The sequence below is a fragment of the Brassica napus genome, chromosome C9 (assembly GCF_020379485.1).
Source record: "Brassica napus cultivar Da-Ae chromosome C9, Da-Ae, whole genome shotgun sequence".
Classification (NCBI taxonomy): Eukaryota; Viridiplantae; Streptophyta; class Magnoliopsida; order Brassicales; family Brassicaceae; genus Brassica; species Brassica napus.
In genome coordinates, this window is record NC_063452.1 from 7234030 (window position 1) to 7258365 (window position 24336).

The window sequence follows — 24336 nt, forward strand, 5'->3', positions numbered from 1 at the left end:
TTTGATTGTTGGGAAGTTTTTTTATTTTATTTTATTTTTCTCAAGTGCATTGCATTGCATGGTGTACGAATTAACGTATGGATTTTGGATTTTATTAAACAATATGAATGGAGTAGGTGAGGTTCCTTACAGAGAAGGGCAATCGATAGGAATAATTCCAGAAGGAATTGACAAGAACGGGAAGCCACACAAGCTGAGGTTATACTCTATCGCCAGCAGTGCCATTGGTGACTTTGGAGACTCCAAAACCGTGAGCTTTCCCCTCCCCCTCTGACAAGTAAACAATGAAGACTTGATCTTCTCTCTTATGATCTGCAATGGTCTTTGTTATGCAGGTTTCTCTCTGTGTCAAGAGGTTAGTTTACACTAACGAAAGCGGAGAGATTGTTAAGGGAGTCTGCTCCAACTTCTTGTGTAAGACCAAGAATTACAATTAATGGGTTTTGATTACGGTTTCAAACTCTTCTTACTGTTTTTTCTTACAGGTGACTTGAAGCCAGGTGATGAGGCAAAGATCACTGGACCTGTTGGAAAGGAAATGCTTATGCCAAAAGATCCTAATGCCACCATCATCATGGTATTGTCATAATAATATAAATGGCCTCAAGTAACATAATCAACATTCCTAGTGATTATTACTTTGTTTGTTTCCCGTTTGCTTAGCTTGGAACAGGAACTGGAATAGCTCCATTCAGATCATTTTTGTGGAAAATGTTCTTTGAGGAGCACGAAGACTACAAGGTGAGACAAAGAGCAGACTCTCTGACACACTAATTATAGTCTAACTCACTCACCATTTGACATTGTCTGGCTATTTATATGTAGTTCAACGGTTTGGCATGGCTCTTCTTGGGTGTACCAACAAGCAGCTCACTGCTCTACAAGGAGGTAATTCTAGTCACAGCAAACTTTTACTAATCTTGTCTTGTAGGAAGAGCTGGGTTGACCTGTGTGGATAAATAATTGACAGGAGTTTGAGAAGATGAAGGAGAAGAACCCTGAAAACTTCAGGCTGGACTTTGCGGTGAGCAGGGAGCAGACGAACGACAAGGGAGAGAAAATGTACATACAGACGAGAATGGCAGAGTACGCAGAAGAGCTGTGGGAGTTGCTGAAGAAAGACAACACCTTTGTTTACATGTGTGGTCTCAAGGGTATGGAGAAGGGCATCGATGAGATCATGGTCTCACTTGCTGCTAAAGATGGTAAGTAACGGCACATTTCATTTTTTTGGGAACCAAGCAAGTCTCTGTTGCAAATGGTCTTAATAAACTCAGGGATTTGAACAGGGATCGATTGGTTGGAGTACAAGAAGCAATTGAAGAAGAGTGAGCAGTGGAATGTGGAAGTCTACTAAGGAAAGAAGCTTGTGAGGGGTTTATTATTATTAAATATTATGTAGATAAAGGAGCTGATGCCATTGTCAATTCTTCATCTTTCTTCTGCATTTGAGAATTTTCCATCAACAATCTAAAGAGCATCATTACCACCAAAATTACTCTTTTTACTTTCTATTCATTTCATGTTTCGAATGTGTTTGCATGTTCAATACCTCGCTCCAAACCTTGAAACACAGCAGCAGTTGAAAAGAAGAAGATGGGCTGATTACATAAGTCTTGTGATCCATTTCACAAGCTCAGGTTCAGAGATTTTGCATAAAAACAATTTTAAAAAGATTGAAATTAATATCATAAACATTTCACAACACACATTTCAAAAGCATTAAAAATATTAACAAAGCAAAATTATAGTTTTAAGAAGAAAATTTTAAAATTTTTTACTTAATAAAATGTATAGGTTGCATTTAACATGTTTACATTACATTAATATTTTTAGATATAAATCAATAAATAGTTGATTTATATCTAAAAATGTGCATCTAAAATTTTAATATTAATAGCTACAAAAACATCAATTTTTATTTATACAAATCAGGGTGTGAAAAGTCTATTTTGTGTGATAATGTAAAATAATTATTAAAAAAGGTTTCATGTAGGATTATTAACTTATTATAGAAGCTAATTAAGGAATATTACAGTGTTTTTGTGGTGAAATGATAATCTAGTCACAATTAAATTTATCATAGAGAAACAGTTAGTGAGAGTGGTCTGGATCTGAGCAAAACCAACGATAGAAATTGGTCTTTACGACCCACCTTTTTCTCTCCATTTGTTATATATATATAACACAAGTCTGTAAAAGAAAGAAAGAAAGAAAGAAAGAAACAAGGAAACATCTGAAGGTCGATGGTGATACCCGGTTTGTCTGTGTTGATCTGTGTTACCAGCTGGCTTTCTCTTGAGAGCGTTAATGGCGTCTACGTTAAGTACGGCACCGAAGCTAGAGTAGTGCCTGACAAACTCAACGTCCATCTTGTCCCGCATTCTCATGACGATGTCGGGTGGTTGAAAACCGTTGATCAGTACTTTATCGGATCAAACAACAGTATCCAGGTATATATATATTAATTAGAGAGAAGAACCTTATGTCACACACGTAGTCGTAGGTAGAGACTGTCTATATGTATACTCAATATGTGATTAATTTTCATCAGAAAGCATGCGTGAGAAACGTGATGGACTCGGTGATGGACTCGCTGCGTCGCGATCCCAATCGAAAGTTTGTGTTTGCGGAAATGGTGAAAACATATGCCATTATGCTGCTTTTAATTAAATTAAATTAACCACCAATTAATGTTTTTGATCACAATTCATAAACCATATGTTATATATATATATGAAAAAAGGCATTCTTTACGCGTTGGTGGGGAGAACAAAACCCCGAGACACACGAACACGTGAAGAAGCTTGTGAACTCCGGACAACTTGAGTTTGTGTAAGTGTTTATTACAATTGATCAATTTTGATTTCACAGAATGATAATGTGTGGGTGGGTGCAGAAACGGAGGATGGAGTATGAACGACGAAGCAACGTGCCATTACATAGATATGATAGACCAGATGACGTTAGGGCATCGGTTTATAATGCAGACATTCAATATCACTCCTCGTGCTGCTTGGCAAATAGATCCTTTCGGTCATTCCTCCGTACAAGCTTACCTCATGGGAGCAGAGCTAGGGTTTGATTCTCTCCATTTCGCTAGAATCGATTACCAAGACAGAGAGAAGCGCAAGGACGAGAAATCCCTAGAATTCGTCTGGAGAGGATCCGAAACTTTTGCTTCGTCTTCTCAGATATTCACCAATACATTTCCAGTTCATTACACCCCGCCCAGTGGGTTTCACTATGAAATCACCGATGATTACGCTCCCCTCCAGGATGACCCTCTTTTGGATGCCTTCAACGTCAAGGAGGCCGTTGATAACTTCGTCAATGCTTCCCTCTTTTATGTATGTTAAATTTTGATCCCCCTAATATCGAATTTTTCAACCAATGGGCCTTGAGGAATAACCCCAATACGGATTCACCCCGTTGGCTACCACTGGTTAATTCAAAAAAAAACAAAATATCGAATCTTTCTTGGCTTGGTAGTCAACTATTTGATGGGAATCTATATATATGGACAGGCCAATGTGACTCGAGGTAACCATGTGATGTGGACAATGGGTGATGATTTTCAGTACCAGTTCGCCGAGTCTTGGTTCAGACAGATGGACAGATTGATTCATTATGTTAACAAGGTTTCTTCCTTTTCTCAATCTCACTTCTTCTCTCCCTCCCATTCCTCACATTCAACTTTACTTTCACAGGATGGCCGTGTGAACGCAGTGTACTCCACACCATCTCTTTATGTTGATGCCAAGAATGCTGCCAAGAACATCACTTGGCCTCTCAAGACACATGACTTTTTCCCGTGAGTGGTTTAAAAATTCACAACATTCCTCTGTCAACCTTGTTGAGCTTCACTTTCTAAACCCATGTGTTCATTGTAGATATGCAGATCGGGATAGCGCCTACTGGACTGGCTACTTCACCAGCCGCCCTGCTTTAAAACGATATGTTCGCTCTCTTAGCGGATACTACTTGGTATCCAAATAGTCTCTATGGTTTCTTTGTCAAATTCAGACACACCAACATAGAGAATGTGCTTTATTTTTTTATTCTTTCTCCAAACCAGGCTGCAAGGCAACTTGAGTTTCTGGTGGGAAAGAAATCTGGAGGTCCAAACACTTGTAGACTTGGGGATTCTTTAGCAATAGCGCAGCACCATGATGGTGTCACTGGAACTGCCAAGCAGCATGTGACAAATGATTATGCCAAAAGACTAGCACATGGTGCTTCTGAGGTAACAAAACCTTACTATTCAAAACTCTTTGCTAAGGTTAGCTGATTTCATCGTATGAATATTCCCTAGGCAGAAGCAGTGGTGAATTCTGCGCTGGCACACTTAATGAACAAGGCACGTACAAAGCCTGACATATCATTAACCCAGGTTAATAAAGATCCTTAAAACTCATTTTGGTTTTCGTAAAAAAATCCATTTCATGATAATGTAGGATAAATAATGAGTTGTTTTTATTACCCTGTCATGGAATTAAATGAGCAGTGCTCGTCGATGAATATGAGCTATTGCCCAGTGACGGAAGAAACCATTTCAGGCCAGAAGAGCTTGGTAGTTCCATAGTCATTATATAACTCTCAGGTCTCAGCTTAGGCTTCAACTGACTCAGTGCTTGATCTTAATTCAGATTCTTGTGGCCTATAACTCCCTTGCATGGAATCGTACAGAATTCATTAGGATACCGGTTAGATTTCATGCCTTTTATATCTAGTTTATTTGCTTCTTTGACGTCAATAATGAAGACTTTTACAATTTCTCTGTTTTACTAGGTCAATGATGCAGGTTTAAACGTGGAAGATTCATCAGGAAACACCCTTGATGCTCAATACATTCCCATGGATAATGTCACGAGCAACTTGAGAAGTAACTATTCGAAAGCTTATTTGGGAGTATCTTCACAGCAGATTCCAAAGTATTGGCTTGTGTTTAAAGCAACAGTGCCGCCACTTGGTTGGAACACATTCTTCATATCTAAAGCAACCGGGGAAGGTAAACCTTACATATTCTATTGAAAGTTACACACAAGATGTGCTTTTAACTCATGACTTCTCTTTTAGGAAGCGACAAAAACAAACACTCTCCAGGGACGTTTAGTCCAATGAAGGGTATAACTGAAATTGGTCCAGGAAATCTAAAGCTGGTGTTTTCTCCAGACTCTGGTCTTCTCAAACAGATGCACAACTCCAGAACAGGAGTAATTTTTCTCGTTTACTCTCTTGCACACTGAAAAATCTTGGAACTATGGTGACAAAAATGATTCAAAACACAATCGTTTCTGATAAAAATATGTTTCAGGCTAAAATACTGGTGGACCAGAACTATCTCTGGTATGCTTCAAATGTGGGGGACTCAAAAAATTCCCAAGTTTCCGGTGCATATATTTTCCGACCTAATGCTTCCTTGGCATATTCTGTTTCTTCGAAAGTGAGTCTATGAATCAGTACTCCTATACATATATGTAGACTCTATACTCCAAGAGCATTGAGATGCTAAGTTTCTATCACAAATTCTAGGTTTTCTTTGTACTTGTACACACTGATAATATGTAGGATAAGAGTTTCTTTTACACTCTGGTTTTACTCTTGAATACAAGTAAAACCAGATAAAAATTATTATATGATCCATATAAATACTTGTTGGGCCATGACCGATGCTTTTCGTTGGCATTGTTGGTATTCCGCAGCCAGAGTTGCAGATCGTGAGAGGGCCTCTAGTAGATGAGGTGCACCAGCAGTTCAGTCCTTGGGTTTCACAGGTATGTGATTTATATGTTCAACATTAGCTTCTTTAATTTGTTGTGTTGATGATTCTAATGCCATCCACTGGTAGTTGCAATTGGCAATTGATGTCAGTTAAATATATGAGAATCGTTAGTTGGTACATACTCGTGTTATGTAGGTGATAAGAGTGTACAAAGACAAAGAGCATGCAGAGTTTGAGTACACTGTGAGTGTTACTCTTTTAACTCCAAATCATATTATTTGGAAAGAAGGAAGATCCCCTTTCTTGAGGCTCTCATTTTAATTGAGCAGATTGGTCCAATTCCTGTTGGTAAAGATTACGTAGGAAAAGAGGTTATTACACGGATGGTAGCAAATATGAGTACAGATAAGACGTTTTATACTGACTCTAACGGAAGAGACTTCCTGAAACGGGTACCTCTATAATCTCTCATATAATGCAGTCTTGTGTTTGTCCTGTGGCAATAAGAGAATTGAATATGGTATAAGAACTTTGTATGTTAGAAAAGAATGTACGCTCTGCTGCAGGTGAGGGATGACAGAACAGACTGGACTCTCAAAGTGAACGAACCAATAGCAGGAAACTACTATCCGGTAAAACTATTAATGTGAAAACTTTTGGAGTAGATCAAACAAATATTGAATAAATGATTAAAAAAGGATTCATGTGTTGTGTGAGTAATATTCAGCTTACTCTGGGAATGTACACAAAAGACAAGAAAGTAGAGTTGTCGGTGTTGGTTGATAGGGCTACAGGGGGTGGTAGTATCAAGGACGGTGAATTAGAATTGATGCTCCACAGGTTCCAAATCATATTACAGCCTTGAATTTAAACTATCAAAAAAAAAAAAAACAAGAAACAATGTTGGTTGTGGCTGAAATAATGAAAACAGGCGTACGTGCATGGATGATTCTAGAGGAGTGGAGGAGAGCCTTGAGGAAACTGTGTGTATCAATGGTACCTGCACAGGATTAACGGTATGAATGAATTTGCAGGCTCTCGTGTAAATGCATGCAGGTATTTAAAAGAGAAAATGCATGCAGGTACGTGGGAATTACTATGTAAGCATAAATCCGGTAGGAGGAGAAGGAGCGAGGTGGAGACGAGGGACAGGCCAGGAAATATACACTCCTCTTGTAATGGCATTCACACACGAAAACAAGGAGAAGTGGAAAGGCTCCAATTCTGTGAAAGGAAATGCAATGGATCCTCACTACGCCTTCCCTCCAAACGTTGCTCTCATCACTCTTGAGGAGCTGGATCTCGGCAACGTTCTTCTCCGCCTCGCTCATCTCTACGAGGTACAGTTTTAGACTTTTGTTTTTGGATAAATATGATGATGATCAGTGACTCTTGAGTGATCAAACTGGTGTTTACTTTACTTTCAGGCCGGAGAAGAGAGTGAGTACTCGAAAGTCGCTAAAGTTGAGCTGAAGAAGTTGTTTCCTGGAAAAACAGTAAGGAAAACATTTTCTCATCTTAGTTATATGAATCCAATAATTGTAAAAAATGTATATTTGTTTTGGGGGTGAATAGATCAAAGGAGTGAAAGAAATGAGTTTGGTAGCGACTCAAGAGAAGGCTAAGATGAAGGAGAAGATGAAGTGGAAAGTAGAAGGTGAAGCCGAACAATCTCAATCTTCATCTCATCCGCGAAAGGGTGGACCAATTGACAGCTCCGCATTAGTTGTAGAGCTTTCTCCCATGGAGATTCGTACTTTCTTGCTCCAGTTCTCGCAGAAGCAGCCTGCAAAACAACAAAGGAGAAGAAAGTTTATTCTGGGATTTTGATTTCGCCCATTGTAACTTATTTTCTTATATCGAATAATTATTTCTTGTCATTGATGAATCCTAAAATTCACTCAGGAATAGTTTAGAAAATAGAAATTTGATTAACAAGCAAGATCAAAGTAGAAAGGCTAAACTATATATGACAACAATGGAAATTAGTGAATGTTTGCTGATGATATTGAAGACGACAAAGGGTGCTTGATGATAGTAGAAATTGTATGTAATGAGAATATAGTTTTACTCTCGAGGATTCGGGTCCCTTTTCTTTGGCTCATTCTTCTTTTAAGTTTTTAGGCGGATCATATGGTGGCGTGATTTCTGGTGTAGACCATGTGTTTTGATGGTGACTAATACATTTGATTTATGGACGTTTTCAGTTGACTTTTCCGAACTTGACTTCTTTGGCTTTCTGAGTCCGAGATGGACTTTATCTATCGTGGGTTCCGAAGGTTGCCAAATTTAGGCTTTATAACTTTTGGGTCCGGATCTCTAATCGGGAGCTGGGTGAAACCGGTGTCATAAAAATAATATCGAATCATTTCATCATCGTCAACAACGGTTTGGTTGATAAAAGAGAGAGAGATTTTGAGGCTCAAACCTCTCGGACTTGGACAGCAGGAGGATACTATTCTTTGGAAAAGGGAGAATGATGTTTTTTCGACAAGGTTTCATGTCCTCTCAAACGTGGAACCTGACCAGAACGCAATCGCCTCGTGCTCCATGGTTCAAAAGGATCTGGTTTAAAGAAGTCACTCCTAAATTTTTTTTTTTTTACGTGGTTAGCCGCTCACAGCAGAATATCGACTGGGAATAGGATTCTAAGGTGGAACCCTCAAGCTGTCTCTACTTGTTGGCTGTGCAACTCAGCTACTGAGACGAGAGACCATTTATTTTTTGACTACTCCTTCTCTAAGGAAGTCTAAAATGGAACGATTAGGGATTTGGCAGGTGTAGGTATGCTGGTTCAATGGTCTCTCCTGTTGCAAAGATTGGTGATTGGACTACATGATAGTACCAAAACCTTTCTCTTTCGCTACTGTTTCCAAGCGACAATCCATGATATTTAGCATGAGAGAAACACTCGCCGAGTGGAAGAAGGCCATGAGTCCCCTGCTCGTCTTCTTAGCATTTTGGATAAAATGATCAAAAATAGGATCTTTTCGTTGAGAAAGCAAGCTGGAAGTAGACATGAAAAAGTCATGGAGATATGGTTTGAGAGTAGATGATTTTTTCATTTTCTCTTCATGAGGTTTCTATAGGATTACTTGTCTACACAAAGTAACATTAGAGCATGATTAACCTGGGGTTCTTAAGACGAGGTTCTTAGCGGAAGTTAAGAAACTGTTTCTTAACTTCCGCTAAGAACTTCATCTTAAGAACCTCGGGTTAATCATGGTCTTAGACCATCTCCATTTGTTAGAACCCATAATGGGTTCTAATAATTAGTTTAATTATAAATTTTGTAATTTGTGAAGTTTAGAACCCCTTGTAATGTAATTAAATTTGTGAAGGTCCAATGTCAGAACCCTTTTGAAGTTCTTAAATTTTTTTAAAAAAAAATTTAGAAGTTGAAATTATTGGATTTCATAGAAAAATCTCAAGAAAACTACTAAAGAATCTTTAGACACAAAACAAGTAAAGATAATCGATCTTTACCTTCCTACATAAGTCATATTGCCAACTAATGCAAAGAAGAACATTACCTTGAAGTTCTGTCCCTCCATGCTTGCTGCTTCAGCTGTCTACACAGCGAGATGCTCACTGAACAAGTCACCAGCTTGGACGGAGACCTTGAAGTTTCACATAGGATATGCAGAGTCTGAGATTATGTAAGAACAGAGAAGACTTGCAAATATCTGTTTCTGTTCTTGTTTCTTAATTGCAAAAACTGATAAGTTTTGTTCTTTGTTGTGTGTTAATAGGGAATGCTCAAAGCTCCTAGCTTTACATCACTCTAGGTGTGGAGAGAGCAGGCTACGTGCTGTGTACAAGAAGTACTCTAAAGTGGAGAACGGAGGCGTGTTGCTTTGGTTTCACCAGCCAAGTCTCTCTTGAGTGCTGCTCCTCTTTCTGCTTAAGTGATGGAAAAAAGAGTCGTTCATCAGATCTCTCTCTGATTCATCCAGATACTGAGACCTATAAGAGATAGAGAGATCATATGTTCAATTATGAAACCACTTCAAATTGAGAAATTGAAACCAATCATTGTGAAAAAAGATTCTAACCACGCATAGCAATGATTTGGTGGAAGGAGGCATTGAAGGAGGTGTGGCATCCTCAGGAAGCAAAGGCACCAGTACCTAGCCGCCATTGTTTCCTCCATTGTCTCCCTTTTGCAAACAACACAATGAAAAATCATGAAGTTAGAAGCATCTGATATCGAAATCCAAAAGCACCAATCTTTTACTGCAAACACCAAATCCTGTAAATAAGAAGCTTACATTGTTGATAAGAGACGAGAAGGTGCTGTCGGGTCCTAGTTAATCAAAACAGCAGCCTTCAACGGACTTCCTATATGTGTTCAAACAAAAAAAGTTACATTTTTTCTGAGTTCTTATCTTCTGTTCAACAAGACTCTCTCTCTCTCTCTCTCTCGAAGTGACCCTAATCGGAGAAATACCTGAAGATCGCCATGTCGGAGATGTGATTTAGTTCTCATCATCAAAGCTAATCTCAAATCTCATTCTCAAATCTCATCACCAAAACGAAATTTCAATTCCAACGAGATTCACAAGCTTTAAACCAATACAAAAACTCAAAGAATTCGAACCTTCAAGGTGATTTCATGTAAGGATTTGGAGAAGGAGAGCAACGACGAGATTTCTCAGAGACCAAAAAGAAAAAAAAAACAAAAAAGAAAAAAAAACATCGAGGTAGAGAGAGACGACCAATACCAAGAGGGCACGTATGGGGTTTTCAGTGGTTCCAAAATCTCTTTGTTTAGCACCGGTTCTTTGGTTTTTCTATTTTTTCATTTATTTTTTTTGATTTTTTTTTAAAACCCCTTTAAAAGATTCTAATAGACCTGCTCTTAGGTTGTATTGTACAAAGGTTAATAAAATTTAAAATTCTTAAAAAAAAAAAGAAAAAAGGGTAAAAGAGAGTGTCTCGGAACGCGCGGGAACTTCATCGTTCTACTCTTAAACGGGCCTATAGATTTGGGCTGTTGAAGCTCATTTTGTGCCCATTCTAGGCTTTTTTTTTTTCTCCGGCTTCTGGCTTTGATTTTTCAGTGAAAAGTGAAAACGAAAGCAAAGTATCGGGAGAAGGCGAGAGAGATGGCTAGATACGATCGAGCAATTACAGTCTTCTCCCCCCGACGGCCACCTCTTTCAAGTCGAGTACGCCCTTGAAGCCGTCCGCAAGGGCAACGCCGCCGTCGGTGTCCGCGGCACCGATACCGTCGTCCTCGCCGTGGAGAAGAAATCTACACCCAAGCTTCAGGATTCGATTGCTTGGTTTACGATGTAGTTACTAGTATGTATAATTATATGAGCTGCTTATACGAATGCTATGCTTAACTTGTTAATTGAGGATTACCCTTTGCTTCTTTTTGACAGGTCAGCCAGAAAAAATTGTGAGCCTTGACAACCACGTTGCCTTGGCGTGCGCTGGGCTAAAGGCAGATGCACGTGTGTTGATTAACAAGGCGAGGATTGACACCCGCTACATTGCCGGCCTTCAACAGAAGTATACCCAAAGCGGTGGTGTTAGACCCTTTGGTCTTTCTACTCTTATCGTCGGCTTTGACCCTTACTCTCGTGTCCCTTCGCTCTATCAGACTGATCCATCTGGAACTTTCTCTGCTTGGAAAGCTAATTCTACCGGGAGAAACTCCAACTCTATTAGGGAATTTCTTGAGAAGAACTACAAAGAAACCTCTGGCCAAGAGACTGTTAAACTCGCTATCCGTGCTCTGCTTGAGGTTCCCTCTGCTTATAACAAATTGTTGATGTTTTGGTTTATATATGTCACTGAATTGTTTGACCTGATATCATCGGCAGGTTGTTGAGAGCGGAGGAAAGAACATTGAGGTAGCTGTGATGACACGGGAGGAAAGCAGGAAGAAGCTGAAATTGATGCTATTGTGGCCGAGATCGAAGCAGAAAAGGCAGCTGCTGAAGCAGCCAAGAAAGGCCCTCAAAAGGACCTCTGTTACACAACATTCAGCAGCTATTTCTTGCTTTTCGATAGTTATCTCGACGTTGATAATTGTCTTTCATTTGTTGGTTTGTTTGTCCTTGAGCTTGCCTCCAGTACCATGACCAAACCAACTCTGATTATTTGTTGGGAGGTGACGCAATTAGAGCAGCGGTTTTATGACTTGAGGAGAAATATGTGACTCACTTAGACCAGCTTTTCCATGAGGTGTGTATGTAATTCATGGGCTTAACAACGACCCCTCTTGTGACCTATTAGTATATTAGTTGATTGCCTTCTAATGCATTATAAATTTTGTCAATGTTTGCTACACGTTTAAATATCGATTACTCCATTTGGTTTAAACATGGTTCTAAAAATTTGTTTTAGGCGATAACCAATCAATTTTCATAAAATCCGATTTATACCATTTAAATTTAAACTACTCCAATTTGGTTTAAAACTATTTTAAATCGGAAATCCACACATTTTCGAAAACCAAGACCAATACTGCAGAAAATGTTGTGTTAGTGTTTAATTATGTTTGTAAACCAGTAGGAAAAAAGGACTAGCAGTTTATTAGGGAGGATTTGAATGTTTTGAGACATACCTTAGTCGCATCTTACTGTTTCTCAATCTTTTCTGCTTCAATCCAACTTTTAAGTTAGTGAAGGGACTAGACTTCTCTTTTGTTAACTATGAAAATGCTCTAAAACAACTAAAAGAAATTTTAGGATTCGCTACAACTTGATCAAACCAAGGATAGACTTTGCTGTTAATTTCCTATTTAGAAGTAAGCAGAGAACAATTTCCTTGATATGGTAAATGTCACCAGTCTTGTATTTCATCATCTTCAGAAACTTCACTCTTATCCTCATCCGTCTCTTCCTCCATTTCTGAAAACACATCTGCAGACGCCCTGTAGCTTAGCCATTTCAGCGCAGGGCTGTACTCTGTAGCCGTCACCGACATATCTGCCATTCTTGACCCCTCATATCCTATGTTCCTCTGCTCTCTCAGATTCTTCTACATTCAGACATAAACTATGTAAGCTTATAGAGAAAGTTCGAACACGTATAATTAGATTTTTTTTTTTTTCACTGGAAAAAGGAAAAAGGCATTGACCTTGGTTTGTATTGAGGATTGCTCCACTTGCCAGAGTTTTGGCTTGCGAATCACGTGCCATCTGCATACCCACGATACAGACCAACCGATATTACAAATATCTAACACAGAAAAAAATGAAACAATCAACTGGCATCAATTTGTCATAAGAAACCTGGATGACCATGGCTGCTTGTTTCCATACAACACGCCACGAACAGCCACCGAGGCGCCGACTGATTGTAGAACGTCCTCTGTTTTGTTGTTATGTACACTCATTTTTCCTCTTAAAGCTGCGAGAAGGAGATCAGCATCCGCTAAATACGAAGACACGCACCAGGCATCTTCTATGGCTCCGTCACTCACGAAATCTAACACTTCATAAACGTTAATGAGTTCATAGTAAGCTCTCTTGTGTCTCTATATGAAGGAGGAAAATGGTGCATATGTTAAGTAAAGAATACCATTTTCATGAAGAAAATCCACAACCCGGCCTGCCTGTCCATGAGCTTGGCTAAGAACCATCTCTGGCGCATCCATCTTCAGTGGTAACCTTGCAAACTCGTTATGCACAAGATAGTCACTGCAATCTGACACACAAACATTAGCTTAGACGATAATTATCCTGAGCTCTAAATTGTGCATTCTCGTAACTTCCTACCTGATATAATAACATTATCAGTAGCCTCTCTTTTGTTGTGGAGAAATTTTCCCAGGGCGTGAAACAACGAAAGGGTCTCATCTCTACCGAAACAGGAAGATATTCCACTATCCAAACCACTGTGCATTGTATGATTGAGTTGTGGCTTAACAGAGAAGAGTTGCAAAGACGTAATAGCGTGTCTGATGTCTCCTCCACTGGCACTCGCCATCTGATCAACCTCCGCAGTCGTTACCTTACAATGCTCTTCTCTGCTTATCCTCTGAAGTGTCTTCTTAATTGAGTTCTTCGTAATGGGATTAAAAGCCACCTTTAAAGCCCCTGCTCGTTCAATAGATGACTGAAGGTCCTCCATAGTTCGAGCAGTCTGGTCAGAAGAGTCTGCTTTGACATAGTCCGTGATCAATACCACTGTCGGAATCTGCGTAGATTTCACCAAGAGCGTTAAGCAGTTTTGAAGCCTCTCAAAAGCATGCCTCCCATTGGCTAGAGGAAGGTCATCAATCAAAAGAACGAGGCGCGGCGGTTTCGTTCCCCCAGAAATCACTCCGTATTTTCTACTAGTGTCAACGAAGTTTTCAAACTCATCCAGCTTCGAAGAGTACTTCAGTCCTAGGAGAATTAAACGGAAGATAAATCATTGGATCTGTAACTGACTGAGTACTACATAACAAAATAGAAATGGTGTGAATACCAGAAGTTGAGTTATGAACATGTTCTTGCCAGAGAGTAGGAATAGGAGCGCTCCACTCATACACAGTGACGCCAAGGATAGAGGCAAGCAAATGGATGGTAGCAGATTTGCCGACGCCAGCTTGACCGGTGAGTAGTAGAACATTATTCCTAACACCATCCTGCAGATAAAGAAAAAGTGAATACTACAATCATAAAGAGAAAAAAAAAAAGCAATGGAAAAGGTAAAACCAAAAAGATTTACCTTGGAGCAATCAAAACATTCCTCGAACCAAAGTTTAACTTGTTCAACCTGAAGATAATATCAGGAATTAGCATAGTATTATAGCTAAAAAAGAAAAAAGAGGGGGGAACAAAAAAAAAATTGCCTTCTTGTTGTGAACAGAAAGCTCTTCCAAGGTGCGAGGCTTGTATTTGTCAACCCACAAACCAGCCTTCTTCTTGAAGCCTAAACAAGAGACCAAATAAAAATGATGAATATCTCAAAAAAGCACGACTAGGCTAAAAAAGAGCATTTAGAAACTGAAAGTCGTGCGTGGCGTACTAGGAGGAGATGATGCCTTGAAGCCGCTCAAAGCTTCGTCGAAATCTTCGAACGATAATCTGATCTGCAACAAACAGGAACCAAACTCAGAGCCTAAACATAAGCTAAGAATAATAATAAATAATACGCCAAAAAAAAGAGAGAGGAATGGTGCCTTGTCTACGTGACTCGAGAGTCGAGCTTTCTTGGAGGCTCTAGGATTCGTTCTGCAACCACCACCCGAGGACCTCGATTTCGACTTGGCACTAGACCGCGACGACCTTAACTTATACGATTCTTCTTCTTCTTCTTCTTCCGACGATAATTCAACCATCTGATTTCCTCTCCCCATACCTCCCAATCGCCTACGGTTTACCGAACGGAGCTTGATTAGAGTCTCGAAGAACCTTTTCGGAGAAGCTATAGCATCCCCCGGTGTATCGTATCGTTCCCCCTTGCTCGATTTCTTTTTTTTTCTTTAATTGAATTTCGCAGTACACTACTAAAACCCCACCCGCTGGTGTTTTCGCGGGTCGACTAAAACGACACCGTTCTTTTCCTTTAGGTGACGTGTCTTCATCGGGACCGTCCGTATATCAAATATTTCACCTTGGCCGATTCAAATTTTGATTTGCAGATCGGACGGTTGTAACTAGAGGTGTAGCGTAGGCTGTGTGGTGGGAGATTCATCCCACCTACCCCCACCCACGCAGGCTTTCTTCACCAAACCAAACCACGATGTATGTAATAAGGTAAAATTGTAGGTTCCTCCTTTCCTCAGTCTTTGTCTTCACCAACCCCAAATTCTAAATTCGATCCGATGGCTGCGAACGCCGTCTCGCTATCAATCTCATCCACCGTCGCCTCCCCGAAGACCCCCCACTCCCTTGAAGCTCAAACCCGCGGCTTGATTCCCCCACCAACCATTTCCTTCCCAAAGTCATCGTCCTCTTTATCTTCCACCGCTATCTCCATCTCCAGGTCGCGTGTTCGAGCCGGTCCCAGCCAGCTTGTTAACGAACCCGCTAACGCCATGGCCACTCCTCCCACTATAGTCGAGGTTGATTTAGGTAGCCGGAGCTATCCCATCTACATCGGCGCCGGCTTGCTCGATCAATCACATCTCCTTCAAAGGTGCTCCCCTCTTTTAATATTAGTAACTTGTTGAATAATGAATAGTGAGCCAATATGGTCTTGTTCATATTGTTGAATTGAATTGAATTAGGCATGTTCACGGGAAGAAAGTGCTGGTGGTGACTAACGAACGAGTTGCTCCTCTATACCTGGACAAGACTGTACATGCTTTGACTATAGGGAACCCCAACGTGACTGTGGAGTCTGTTATTCTCCCTGATGGAGAGAAATACAAAGACATGGTTTGTTTGTTTCTTTATCTTTTTTTTTTTTTGGAGATCTACATATGGTTTACTGAGAGACATTCTTTTTTTTTTTGTTCAAGGATACTCTCATGAAAGTCTTCGACAAGGCCATTGAGTCTCGCCTAGATAGACGATCTACTTTTGTTGCTCTTGGTGGCGGTGTTATTGGCGATATGTGTGGCTATGCTGCTGCTTCTTACCTCCGTGGTGTTAACTTCATCCAGATCCCCACCACTGTCATGGCACAGGTAGGTACTTTGCCATGTTTCACTTGAGTGATCGATCTCTTTTTTTCTAAATCTCAGAAATTAATTACCCTTTTTGCAGGTTGATTCTTCTGTTGGTGGCAAAACAGGCATAAACCATCGTCTTGGAAAGAATTTGATTGGCGCGTTTTACCAGCCGCAGTGTGTGCTAGTTGACACCGACACGTTGAACACGCTGCCGGACAGGGAGATGGCTTCGGGTTTAGCGGAAGTGATCAAGTATGGACTTATCAGGGATGCTGACTTCTTTGAGTGGCAGGAGAAGAACATTGAGGCTCTCCTTGCTAGGTGATTTATTATTTCAACAAAACAAAACTGTTAGAGATAGATTCATCTAAATGCTGGTGTGATCATTATTTTGATATCGCTAGGGATCCGGCTGCATTAGCTTATGCGATAAAGCGATCATGTGAGAACAAGGCGGATGTTGTGTCACAGGATGAGAAAGAAAGCGGCTTGCGAGCTACCCTTAATTTGGGTCATACCTTTGGCCATGTAAGTAGCTTTTGAATATAACCCTCTTATCAGGTCAAGAAGATCCACCCTTGACAATATCAATTTATCTTTATGCAGGCCATAGAAACTGGCTTCGGGTATGGAGAGTGGCTCCACGGAGAAGCTGTTGCCGCTGGCACGGTATCTATATCTTTTTATCTTTCCTCTGCTAAAACTCTCCCCCCAACTCACATTGTGTTTTGTTATTTCTCAGGTGATGGCAGTGGACATGTCATATCGTCTTGGCTGGATAGATGACTCAATCGTGGAGAGAGTGAACAACATCTTGAAACGAGCGAAATTGCCTACAACGCCGCCGGAGAGCATGACCGTGAGCATGTTCAAGTCCATAATGGCGGTGAGTTTTGTGATTGTGGCCTGAAAATGAGAATATGTTTGAGAGAGAGAGAGTTCTTCCATTGAAATAATATGTTTTGGTGGTGATGCAGGTTGACAAGAAAGTGGCAGATGGACTGCTGAGGCTGATTCTCCTGAAAGGTCCGCTGGGAAACTGCGTTTTCACGGGAGATTATGATCGGGAGGCGTTGGATGCTACGCTACGTGCGTTCTCCAAATCCTGAGGTCTTTCTTCTTCTTCTTCCCTCGGATTTTTGTTTTGTTTGGTTTTTTTTTTTTTTTCCAGATATGAATATGTACCGTTGTATAACCAACTTGTAACTAGCTTTGTGGAATGTGACAATAATGAGCTTTCTAAAATATATATATAACTAGCCCGTCCAAACTCTTAAATCAATTTTGGATACTTGCGTTTGGAATTATGCCTTAGGAGTTAAAGCCAGATGACTTTTTATCTGTCCATTCTTAAAAAAAACACACTCGAGAATCAGGTCTTGTTTCTCAAGTAGTCTTAATGAGAGTAGTAGAAACAGAGGAAAAAACGTGGGGGTGTTTGAGATAAACTTGAAAGATAACTTAGAGACCAAATTATCATTATCCTATTTAAGTTATGTTTTAGATAAGGATGGTTTTACTAATGAGATTAGGAAATCTTAAGATCTATATAAGGAGATGTCAACTTGTGATATAACTTGTGAGTTTAGAGAGATCTTTGTGAGAGCTTAAGTTTTGAGATATTTTCTTAAGCTAATAAGAATTGAGTTATTCTTAATTGATCTTTGAGTTCTTTAAGTTCTATAATTGGTATCAGAGCTTCTAGGAATCGATCCGAGCACACTACATACGAGAGAGAAACGAGACACGAGGAATGGGAGATATTACAACAACAATGGTGGCTACAAAACCGAAAGAAGGAGGTCTTTCGATCAAGTGTCCTATGTTAAATTCAACAAACTACACCCTATGGGCAATTCGGATAAAGGTGTTACTAAAGGTCCATAAAGTGTGGGATGTTATTGAGAATGAGTCTGTCGACAGTGACAAGAATGATATGGCAACATCTCTACTCTTCCAATCCATACCTGAAACGCTAATATTACAAGTCGAAGAACTAAGCACAACAAAACAGGTGTGAGATGCTATTAAAACAAGGCATATGGGAGCTGATAGAGTTCGAGAAGCACGTCTACAGACATTGATGGCGGAATTCGACAGACTCACGATGAAAGAAAGTGAAAATATTGAAGATTTTGTTGGTAAACTTTCAGAAATCTCATCCAAGTCAACCGCTCTTGGAGAAAACATTGATGAGTCCAAGATGGTTAAGAAATTTCTTAAGTGCTTGCCAAGGAAGAAGTACATTCATATAGTTGCGTCTTTAGAACAAATACTTGACCTCAAGACTACTAGTTTTGAGGACATCATCGGACGCATGAAAGCCTATGAAGAACGTATTGCGGAAGTAGAGGAAGACACACGAGATGATCAAAGCAAACTGATGTATGCAAACACAGAAGCACAGCCACAACAGTATCATCGACAAACTCGCGATTCCAATGGTTATTACAGAGGCAGGGGCCGCGGCAGTCGCTACTCTAACAGAGGAGGAAGAGGCAGAGGCCGATCTTATATTGAGTTTGACATGACGAAGATAACTTGTTACAGATGCGACAAGATTGGCCACTTCGCGTCCCATTGTCCTGATCGCTTGCTCAAGTTGCAGGAAGCATTAGAAACAAAAGATGATGATACTCGAGAAGCTGAAGAACTAATTGTTCATGAAGTTGTCTACCTCAACGAGAAAAACGTGAATCCACAAGAATTTGAGACAAGCTTGGACAAAGACAATATATGGTATCTAGACAACGGCGCCAACAACCATATGACTGGGAATCGAACCTACTTTCAATCGTTGAACGAAGCTATTACCGGGAAAGTAAGATTTGGAGATGATTCGCGCACCGACATCAAAGGCAAAGGATCAGTTATGTTCTACAGCAAATCCGGAGACAAGAAGATCATATCCGACGTGTATTTCATACCAGACTTGCGAAGCAACACCATTAGCTTGGACCAAGCCACAGAAGCGGGTTGTGATGTGAGGATGAAGAATGACTATCTTACTCTACGAGACAAAGAAGGAAGGTTAATAACAAGAGCACAGAGGTCTAAGAACAAACTGTATAAAGTAGTCATCGATATGGTTGATACACAATGTCTTCAACTAAAGTGCGTAAGTGAAGCTGAGAAGTGGCATGCTCGCCTTGGTCACATTGGGTGAGACTCGATGATTACGATGATCAAGAAAGAGCTAGCCATTGGAATTCCAATGATGAAAAATGAGAAGGAAACATGTTCTTCATGTCTACTTGGGAAGCAATCAAGACACACGTTTCCTCAAGCAACCTCTTACCACGCGACAAACCTACTAGAGCTGGTACACTGTGACCTTTGTGGCCCAATCACACCGCCTACGTCATCCAGGTTCCGGTACATATTTGTATTGATTGACGACCACTCCCGTTATATGTGGTCTATACTTCTCAAGGAGAAGTCAGAGGCATTCGAGAAGTTCAAAAAATTCAAAGCCATAGTTGAGAAGGAAGAATTTGTGTCAGGAGAGTTCCAAGCATTCTGTGAAACATCAGGGATCGTAAGACATTTGACTGCTCCATATTCACCGCAACAAAACGGCGTGGTGGAGCGAAGAAACATAACCCTCTTGGGAATGACCAGAAGCATTCTAAAGCATATGGAGATGCCTAACTACCTATGGGGAGAAGCTGTGAGGCATGCGACTTATCTAATAAACAGAGTGGCAACTCGTGTTCTAAGTGTGACGCCGTACGAGCTTATGAAGAGTAAAAGACCAAACGTTGAACATGTTCGAATATTTGGATGCATTGCCTACGCGAAGATAGAACGCAACCACCTCAAGAAGCTTGACGATAGATTACGCATGCTGGTACATCTTGGAACAGAACCGGGGTCGAAAGCATACAAACTACTTGATCCAGTCAATCGAAAGGTAGTGGTGAGTAGAGATGTGGTCTTTGATGAAAGCAAAAGCTGGAACTGAAAGAACTGCGTCATAAATTCTGACGAAACTCAGGAATTTGATATCTCGTTTGGAGATTTTGGGAACAGAGGAATTCAAAGAAACAATGGGAATCTTGAGAAGCAAGGAACCGGAGTGGAAGGAAGCGACAATGCTGTCATCAGTGACGAAGTTGATGTTGTAAAGGAGCAGGAAGATGACGGATCAGAAGAAGAAGAAGAGGCAAATCCATTGCGAAGATCGACGAGAGAGAGCAAAAGACCAGGCTATCTTGACGACTACATACTCCTGGTTGAGCTAGATGGAGAACGTTTGTTGTTAACTATCAACGATGAACCATGGAGTTATAGCGAGGCGAGTGAGCTAAAAGTCTGGAACGATGCTTGTGATGATGAGATCAAGTCCATTGTCAAAAATAAAACATGGGAATTGGCTGATCTTCCACCTGGAGCAAAAGCCATAGGGCTTAAATGGATCTTTAAGATTAAAAGAAACGCAGATGGAAGCATCAACAAGTACAAGGCGAGATTAGTGGTGAAAGGTTATATACAGAGGCATGGAATTAATTTTGATGAAGTATATGCACCTGTAGCACGTATAGAGACCATAAAGTTCTCGATTGCGTTGGCTGCTTCAAGAGGATGGGAGGTGCATCACTTAGACGTAAAAACGGCTTTCCTACATGGTGACTTAAAAGAAGATGTATACGTTCTCCAACCATAAGGTTTCTTTATCAAGGGCAAAGAGAGCAAAGTGTACAAACTACATAAAGCTCTGTACGGGTTACGACAAGCCCCTAGGGCGTGGAATGAAAAACTCAATAATGTTCTTGGAGAGTTGAATTTTGTGAAGTGTACTAAGGACCCGGCGCTGTATCAACGTCAATATAAGGATCAATATCTTCTCGTTGCAGTGTACGTAGACGATCTCCTTGTTACTGGATCAAGTGTAGATCTCGTAGAAGACTTCAAGAGAGGAATGTCGAGTAAGTTTGACATGAGTGACTTAGGATGGCTTACATATTATCTCGGAATAGAGGTTGTGCAACACGCAGATGGGATCACTTTATGTCAAGAGACGTATGCGAGGAAAATTCTTGAAGAGACAGGGATGGCGGATTGTAATCTAGTTCACGCACCCATGGAACCTAGTCTGAAGATGTCAAGGTCCCAAGAAGAAGCAAGTATAGATGAAAAGGAATACAGAAGAAATATTGGGTGTCTTAGGTACTTGCTTCACACACGTCCAGATCTTTCGTTTAGCGTCGGGATTCTAAGCAGATATATGCAGTCACCTAAGCAGTCACATGGAGCTGCGTTAAAACAAATCTTGAGGTATCTGCAAGGTACTCTTGCGCATGGTTTGATGTTTCAGCGAACTACAAGCGACACAAAGTTAGTTGGATACTCGGATAGTAGTCACAATGTTGATGAAGATGATGGTCGTTCAACGACTGGACATATCTTTTATTACGCAGACAGTCCCATCACGTGGTGTTCCACCAAGCAGGAGACAGTCGCATTGTCGTCGTGTGAGGCTGAGTTTATGGCAGCAACAGAGGCAGCAAAACAGGCTATTTGGTTACAAGACCTTCTTGAAGAGATAATTGGAACGTTGAGTGAGAGAGTGACGATCCTTATTGATAACAAGTCAGCCATTGCACTCACCAAGAATCATGTGTTCCATGGACGAAGCAAACACATTCATCGTCGCTACCACTTCATTAGAGAATGTGTTGAGAACGAGTTGATCAACGTCAAGCATGTTCCCGGGGTAGAGTAAAGAGCAGACATTTTGACAAAAGCACTTGGAAGATTGAAGTTTAAAGAGATGAGAGAGATCGTTGGAGTTAAAGATTTGTCAAAGATGGTTTTCAAGTTTAAGGGGGAGATTGTTGGAGATAAACTTGAAAGATAACTTAGAGACCAAGTTATCATTATCCTATTTAAATTATGTTTTAGATAAGGATGGTTTTACTAATGAGATTAGAAAATCTTAAGATCTATATAAGGAGATGTCAACTTGTGACATAACTTGTGATTTTAGAGAGATTTTTGTGAGAGCTTAAGTTTTGAGATATTTTCTTAAGCTAATAAGAGTTGAGTTATTCTTAATTGATCTTTTGAGTTCTTTAAGTTCTATAGCATCGCCCCGTTTAGTGAGGAAACCAAACCAACTTCTTTTGCATGTTCTTCTATCTCTCTTTCCAACCTATGTTTTCAGGTTTATAAAGTCCAAAGTAAAAGAGATGAGATCAAACATTTGTGATGGGAGAAGCTATGGAGAGAGGGGTGAGTCTGGTCTGCTCTTGTCTTGTCGTCTTCTGTTACGTACTGCTGCTTCTGCTACACCCTGTCTGGGTGATGGGTTGTCTCATCAGTCTATTCATGGCGTCTCAGCTTTCTCTCTTCTTTCTCCTCTTAGTCTTGCATCTCTTTACCTCATGCTTCTTCTGTTTCTCCACTTTAATCTCAGTTGGAATTTAGATGATCGATTGACACATTATATTTCATCCTGGACTAAAAATTATAGCATACACATGATGGTCTGTGTAAATGAGACGGGAATTTTCACATGATGGTGCAAGCATTTTTATCCACTATTAAGTATTAACCAAACCATATTAAAGAACCCAGCGGAGAATAACATATTTTTTATGCTGTTTCAAGTAGAGTCAATCCAAAAAAGACAAAAACAACATGGTGTTTAACAAAGAGTTGCAAATGGAACAAAACACATCTTTTTTACTCAGCATCTGTTTACTCTCCCTCTCTGCTCCTCTCTGATAGAGTCATGCTCTCAAGTTGAGACCCCAGTGAGGTCGCAGGACCAGAGCTTGACGGTTCATGAGGAAGTAAATACTTGTCCCAATCTCCTCGCCTCCTTAATGCTTCACCCTACAAAATACCATCCACATTCCACCTTCTATCACTTTTTACTTCTCATCATCTTAATATGGCTAATCCTTATTAATCAGACTACCTTAATTTCCACAACTTCTGAACTTCTCAGCGCCTCTAATATAGTCTGAATGTTGTCTGTCAGTTCCGCAAGCTGCAAAAAAAAGTTACACAAAGTTCCAAACAATTACTCTTTTTTGTTCTTGTTTTTGTTTTTTACAGTCAGATTCACCCAACCAAAACAAAAAGTAATCTCAATAGAGCATGTTTGCTTCAGAATGAGGTGATGACTTTAAGTGTAAAACAAAGGGCGTTTCAGTGAGGAGAAACTGGGAGCCACTTACTCTTCTGAAACCTGCTATTATTCTAACAGGAACCCAACCTTCATCATTCATCTGACCCCTCAAGTGTTTATCTTTGCTTAAGTTATCAGCACTATGGTAATCAGATGAGGTAGCAGCAGCTGCCTGCATTATATATATACATATATGCACAATGCATGTTAAAAAAGCAAGTTAAAAAAAAAGAAGCCGAACCAGCATTGGCGACAAAGCTATATATATATATATAAAGATAAAATATGATCTGATCAATATATATAAACCAATCAAACGATGGTAGAAGAGAACTTTACCTGCGGCATTGGCGATGATCCATCAGGTAAACCTTTGGAAGAGGGGGACTTGTGGGAAGATAGAGGAGACAAAGCAGGCCATGAATCGGCGCCCATAAGAGGAGGGGATGAGCTGATACAAGGCTTGTTCCAGACAGGCTTCTTGTCCTTGTCACAAGGAGGAAAGAAGGCTGATGCCGGATTAGCGGCACTGGACTCCGTCGTAGCCATCGTGTAACAAAGATGGAGGAGCAAAGAGAGAGAGGAAATGAGAGAAAAAGAAGGTGAGGCCGGCGGTGTCTCCGGGGGGGGAAGAATGAGTTGTTGATGTTACAAAACATCAATCAAAACCCTCGTTTTTACGATAATACCCTCTCGCTACCAATTCGTGTCATTTTCACCTCGTTCGACCAAACGGGTGTCAACACACTAAAAATGGTTCAATCTCTACGACAAAATCATCCATTTCTTACGACAATTCGTGTCCTTGTCCTATGACGCTTACGAAACAGCATCCATCATCAAACAAAAGAAAACCAGAAATAGTTTGACACATGCATCTGACAACACGACACATTTCGACCCATTCTCT

At 40.3% G+C, this 24336-nt stretch overlaps 5 protein-coding genes, 1 long non-coding RNA gene and 1 pseudogene across 17 annotated transcripts; 4 read left to right on the plus strand and 3 right to left on the minus strand.

The window, feature by feature from the left end:
- The first annotated feature begins 7 nt into the window (after positions 1–7).
- Positions 8–1495, plus strand: LOC106392251 (ferredoxin--NADP reductase, leaf isozyme 1, chloroplastic). The gene is made up of 7 exons (XM_048767904.1): positions 8–250; positions 336–414; positions 486–577; positions 664–741; positions 826–888; positions 971–1205; positions 1290–1495. Exons 1-7 carry the CDS (start codon positions 59–61, stop codon positions 1355–1357), a joined length of 807 nt encoding a protein of 268 aa, XP_048623861.1. The 5' UTR covers positions 8–58; the 3' UTR covers positions 1358–1495.
- A 241-nt stretch (positions 1496–1736) lies between these two features.
- On the plus strand, positions 1737–7720 carry LOC106392248 (probable alpha-mannosidase At5g66150). Its single transcript, XM_013833057.3, has 23 exons — positions 1737–2453; positions 2555–2638; positions 2747–2835; positions 2900–3350; positions 3528–3641; positions 3711–3814; positions 3894–3987; positions 4079–4246; positions 4316–4393; positions 4508–4573; positions 4650–4706; positions 4792–5011; positions 5080–5216; positions 5318–5446; positions 5706–5777; positions 5921–5968; positions 6055–6177; positions 6292–6357; positions 6453–6565; positions 6657–6741; positions 6808–7065; positions 7153–7221; positions 7301–7720. Exons 1-23 carry the CDS (start codon positions 2247–2249, stop codon positions 7553–7555), a joined length of 3087 nt encoding a protein of 1028 aa, XP_013688511.1. The 5' UTR covers positions 1737–2246; the 3' UTR covers positions 7556–7720.
- Positions 5849–10567, minus strand: LOC106392249. Of its 10 annotated transcripts, none has more exons than XR_002661438.2 (10): positions 10176–10567; positions 9997–10066; positions 9781–9885; positions 7690–9691; positions 7395–7511; positions 7142–7210; positions 6823–7058; positions 6458–6725; positions 6182–6219; positions 5849–6067 (listed from the first exon to the last, which is right to left on the minus strand). It is a non-coding gene; the product is annotated as an uncharacterized LOC106392249 (long non-coding RNA). The 10 variants fall into 10 exon arrangements; XR_001278739.3 differs by having other exon boundaries at positions 9259–9691; positions 10176–10566; XR_007328467.1 differs by having other exon boundaries at positions 6823–7210.
- A 235-nt stretch (positions 10568–10802) lies between these two features.
- LOC106394325 lies at positions 10803–12017 on the plus strand (annotated as a pseudogene).
- A 365-nt stretch (positions 12018–12382) lies between these two features.
- Positions 12383–15177, minus strand: LOC106392247 (cell cycle checkpoint protein RAD17). 3 transcript variants are annotated; one of them, XM_013833054.3, is made up of 10 exons: positions 14852–15177; positions 14698–14761; positions 14522–14601; positions 14398–14445; positions 14155–14314; positions 13461–14072; positions 13264–13389; positions 12975–13176; positions 12821–12881; positions 12383–12718 (listed from the first exon to the last, which is right to left on the minus strand). In XM_013833054.3, exons 1-10 carry the CDS (start codon positions 15026–15028, stop codon positions 12524–12526), a joined length of 1725 nt encoding a protein of 574 aa, XP_013688508.1. In that variant the 5' UTR covers positions 15029–15177; the 3' UTR covers positions 12383–12523. The 3 variants fall into 3 exon arrangements, with proteins under 3 accessions (XP_013688508.1, XP_013688509.1, XP_013688507.1); XM_013833055.3 differs by having other exon boundaries at positions 12383–12721; positions 12975–13170; positions 14852–15176; XM_013833053.3 differs by having other exon boundaries at positions 12383–12721; positions 14852–15174.
- Positions 15178–15403: 226 nt separating this feature from the next.
- LOC106392246 (3-dehydroquinate synthase, chloroplastic) lies at positions 15404–17570 on the plus strand. Its single transcript, XM_022710113.2, has 8 exons — positions 15404–15810; positions 15902–16052; positions 16136–16303; positions 16383–16609; positions 16693–16816; positions 16895–16957; positions 17031–17174; positions 17266–17570. Exons 1-8 carry the CDS (start codon positions 15497–15499, stop codon positions 17395–17397), a joined length of 1323 nt encoding a protein of 440 aa, XP_022565834.1. The 5' UTR covers positions 15404–15496; the 3' UTR covers positions 17398–17570.
- A 5237-nt stretch (positions 17571–22807) lies between these two features.
- LOC106392325 (la-related protein 1B) lies at positions 22808–24261 on the minus strand. The gene is made up of 4 exons (XM_013833142.3): positions 23766–24261; positions 23476–23598; positions 23214–23285; positions 22808–23128 (listed from the first exon to the last, which is right to left on the minus strand). The coding sequence occupies exons 1-4, from the start codon at positions 23973–23975 to the stop codon at positions 22991–22993; spliced, it is 543 nt and encodes a 180-aa protein (XP_013688596.1). The 5' UTR covers positions 23976–24261; the 3' UTR covers positions 22808–22990.
- Between the last annotated feature and the right edge of the window lie 75 nt (positions 24262–24336).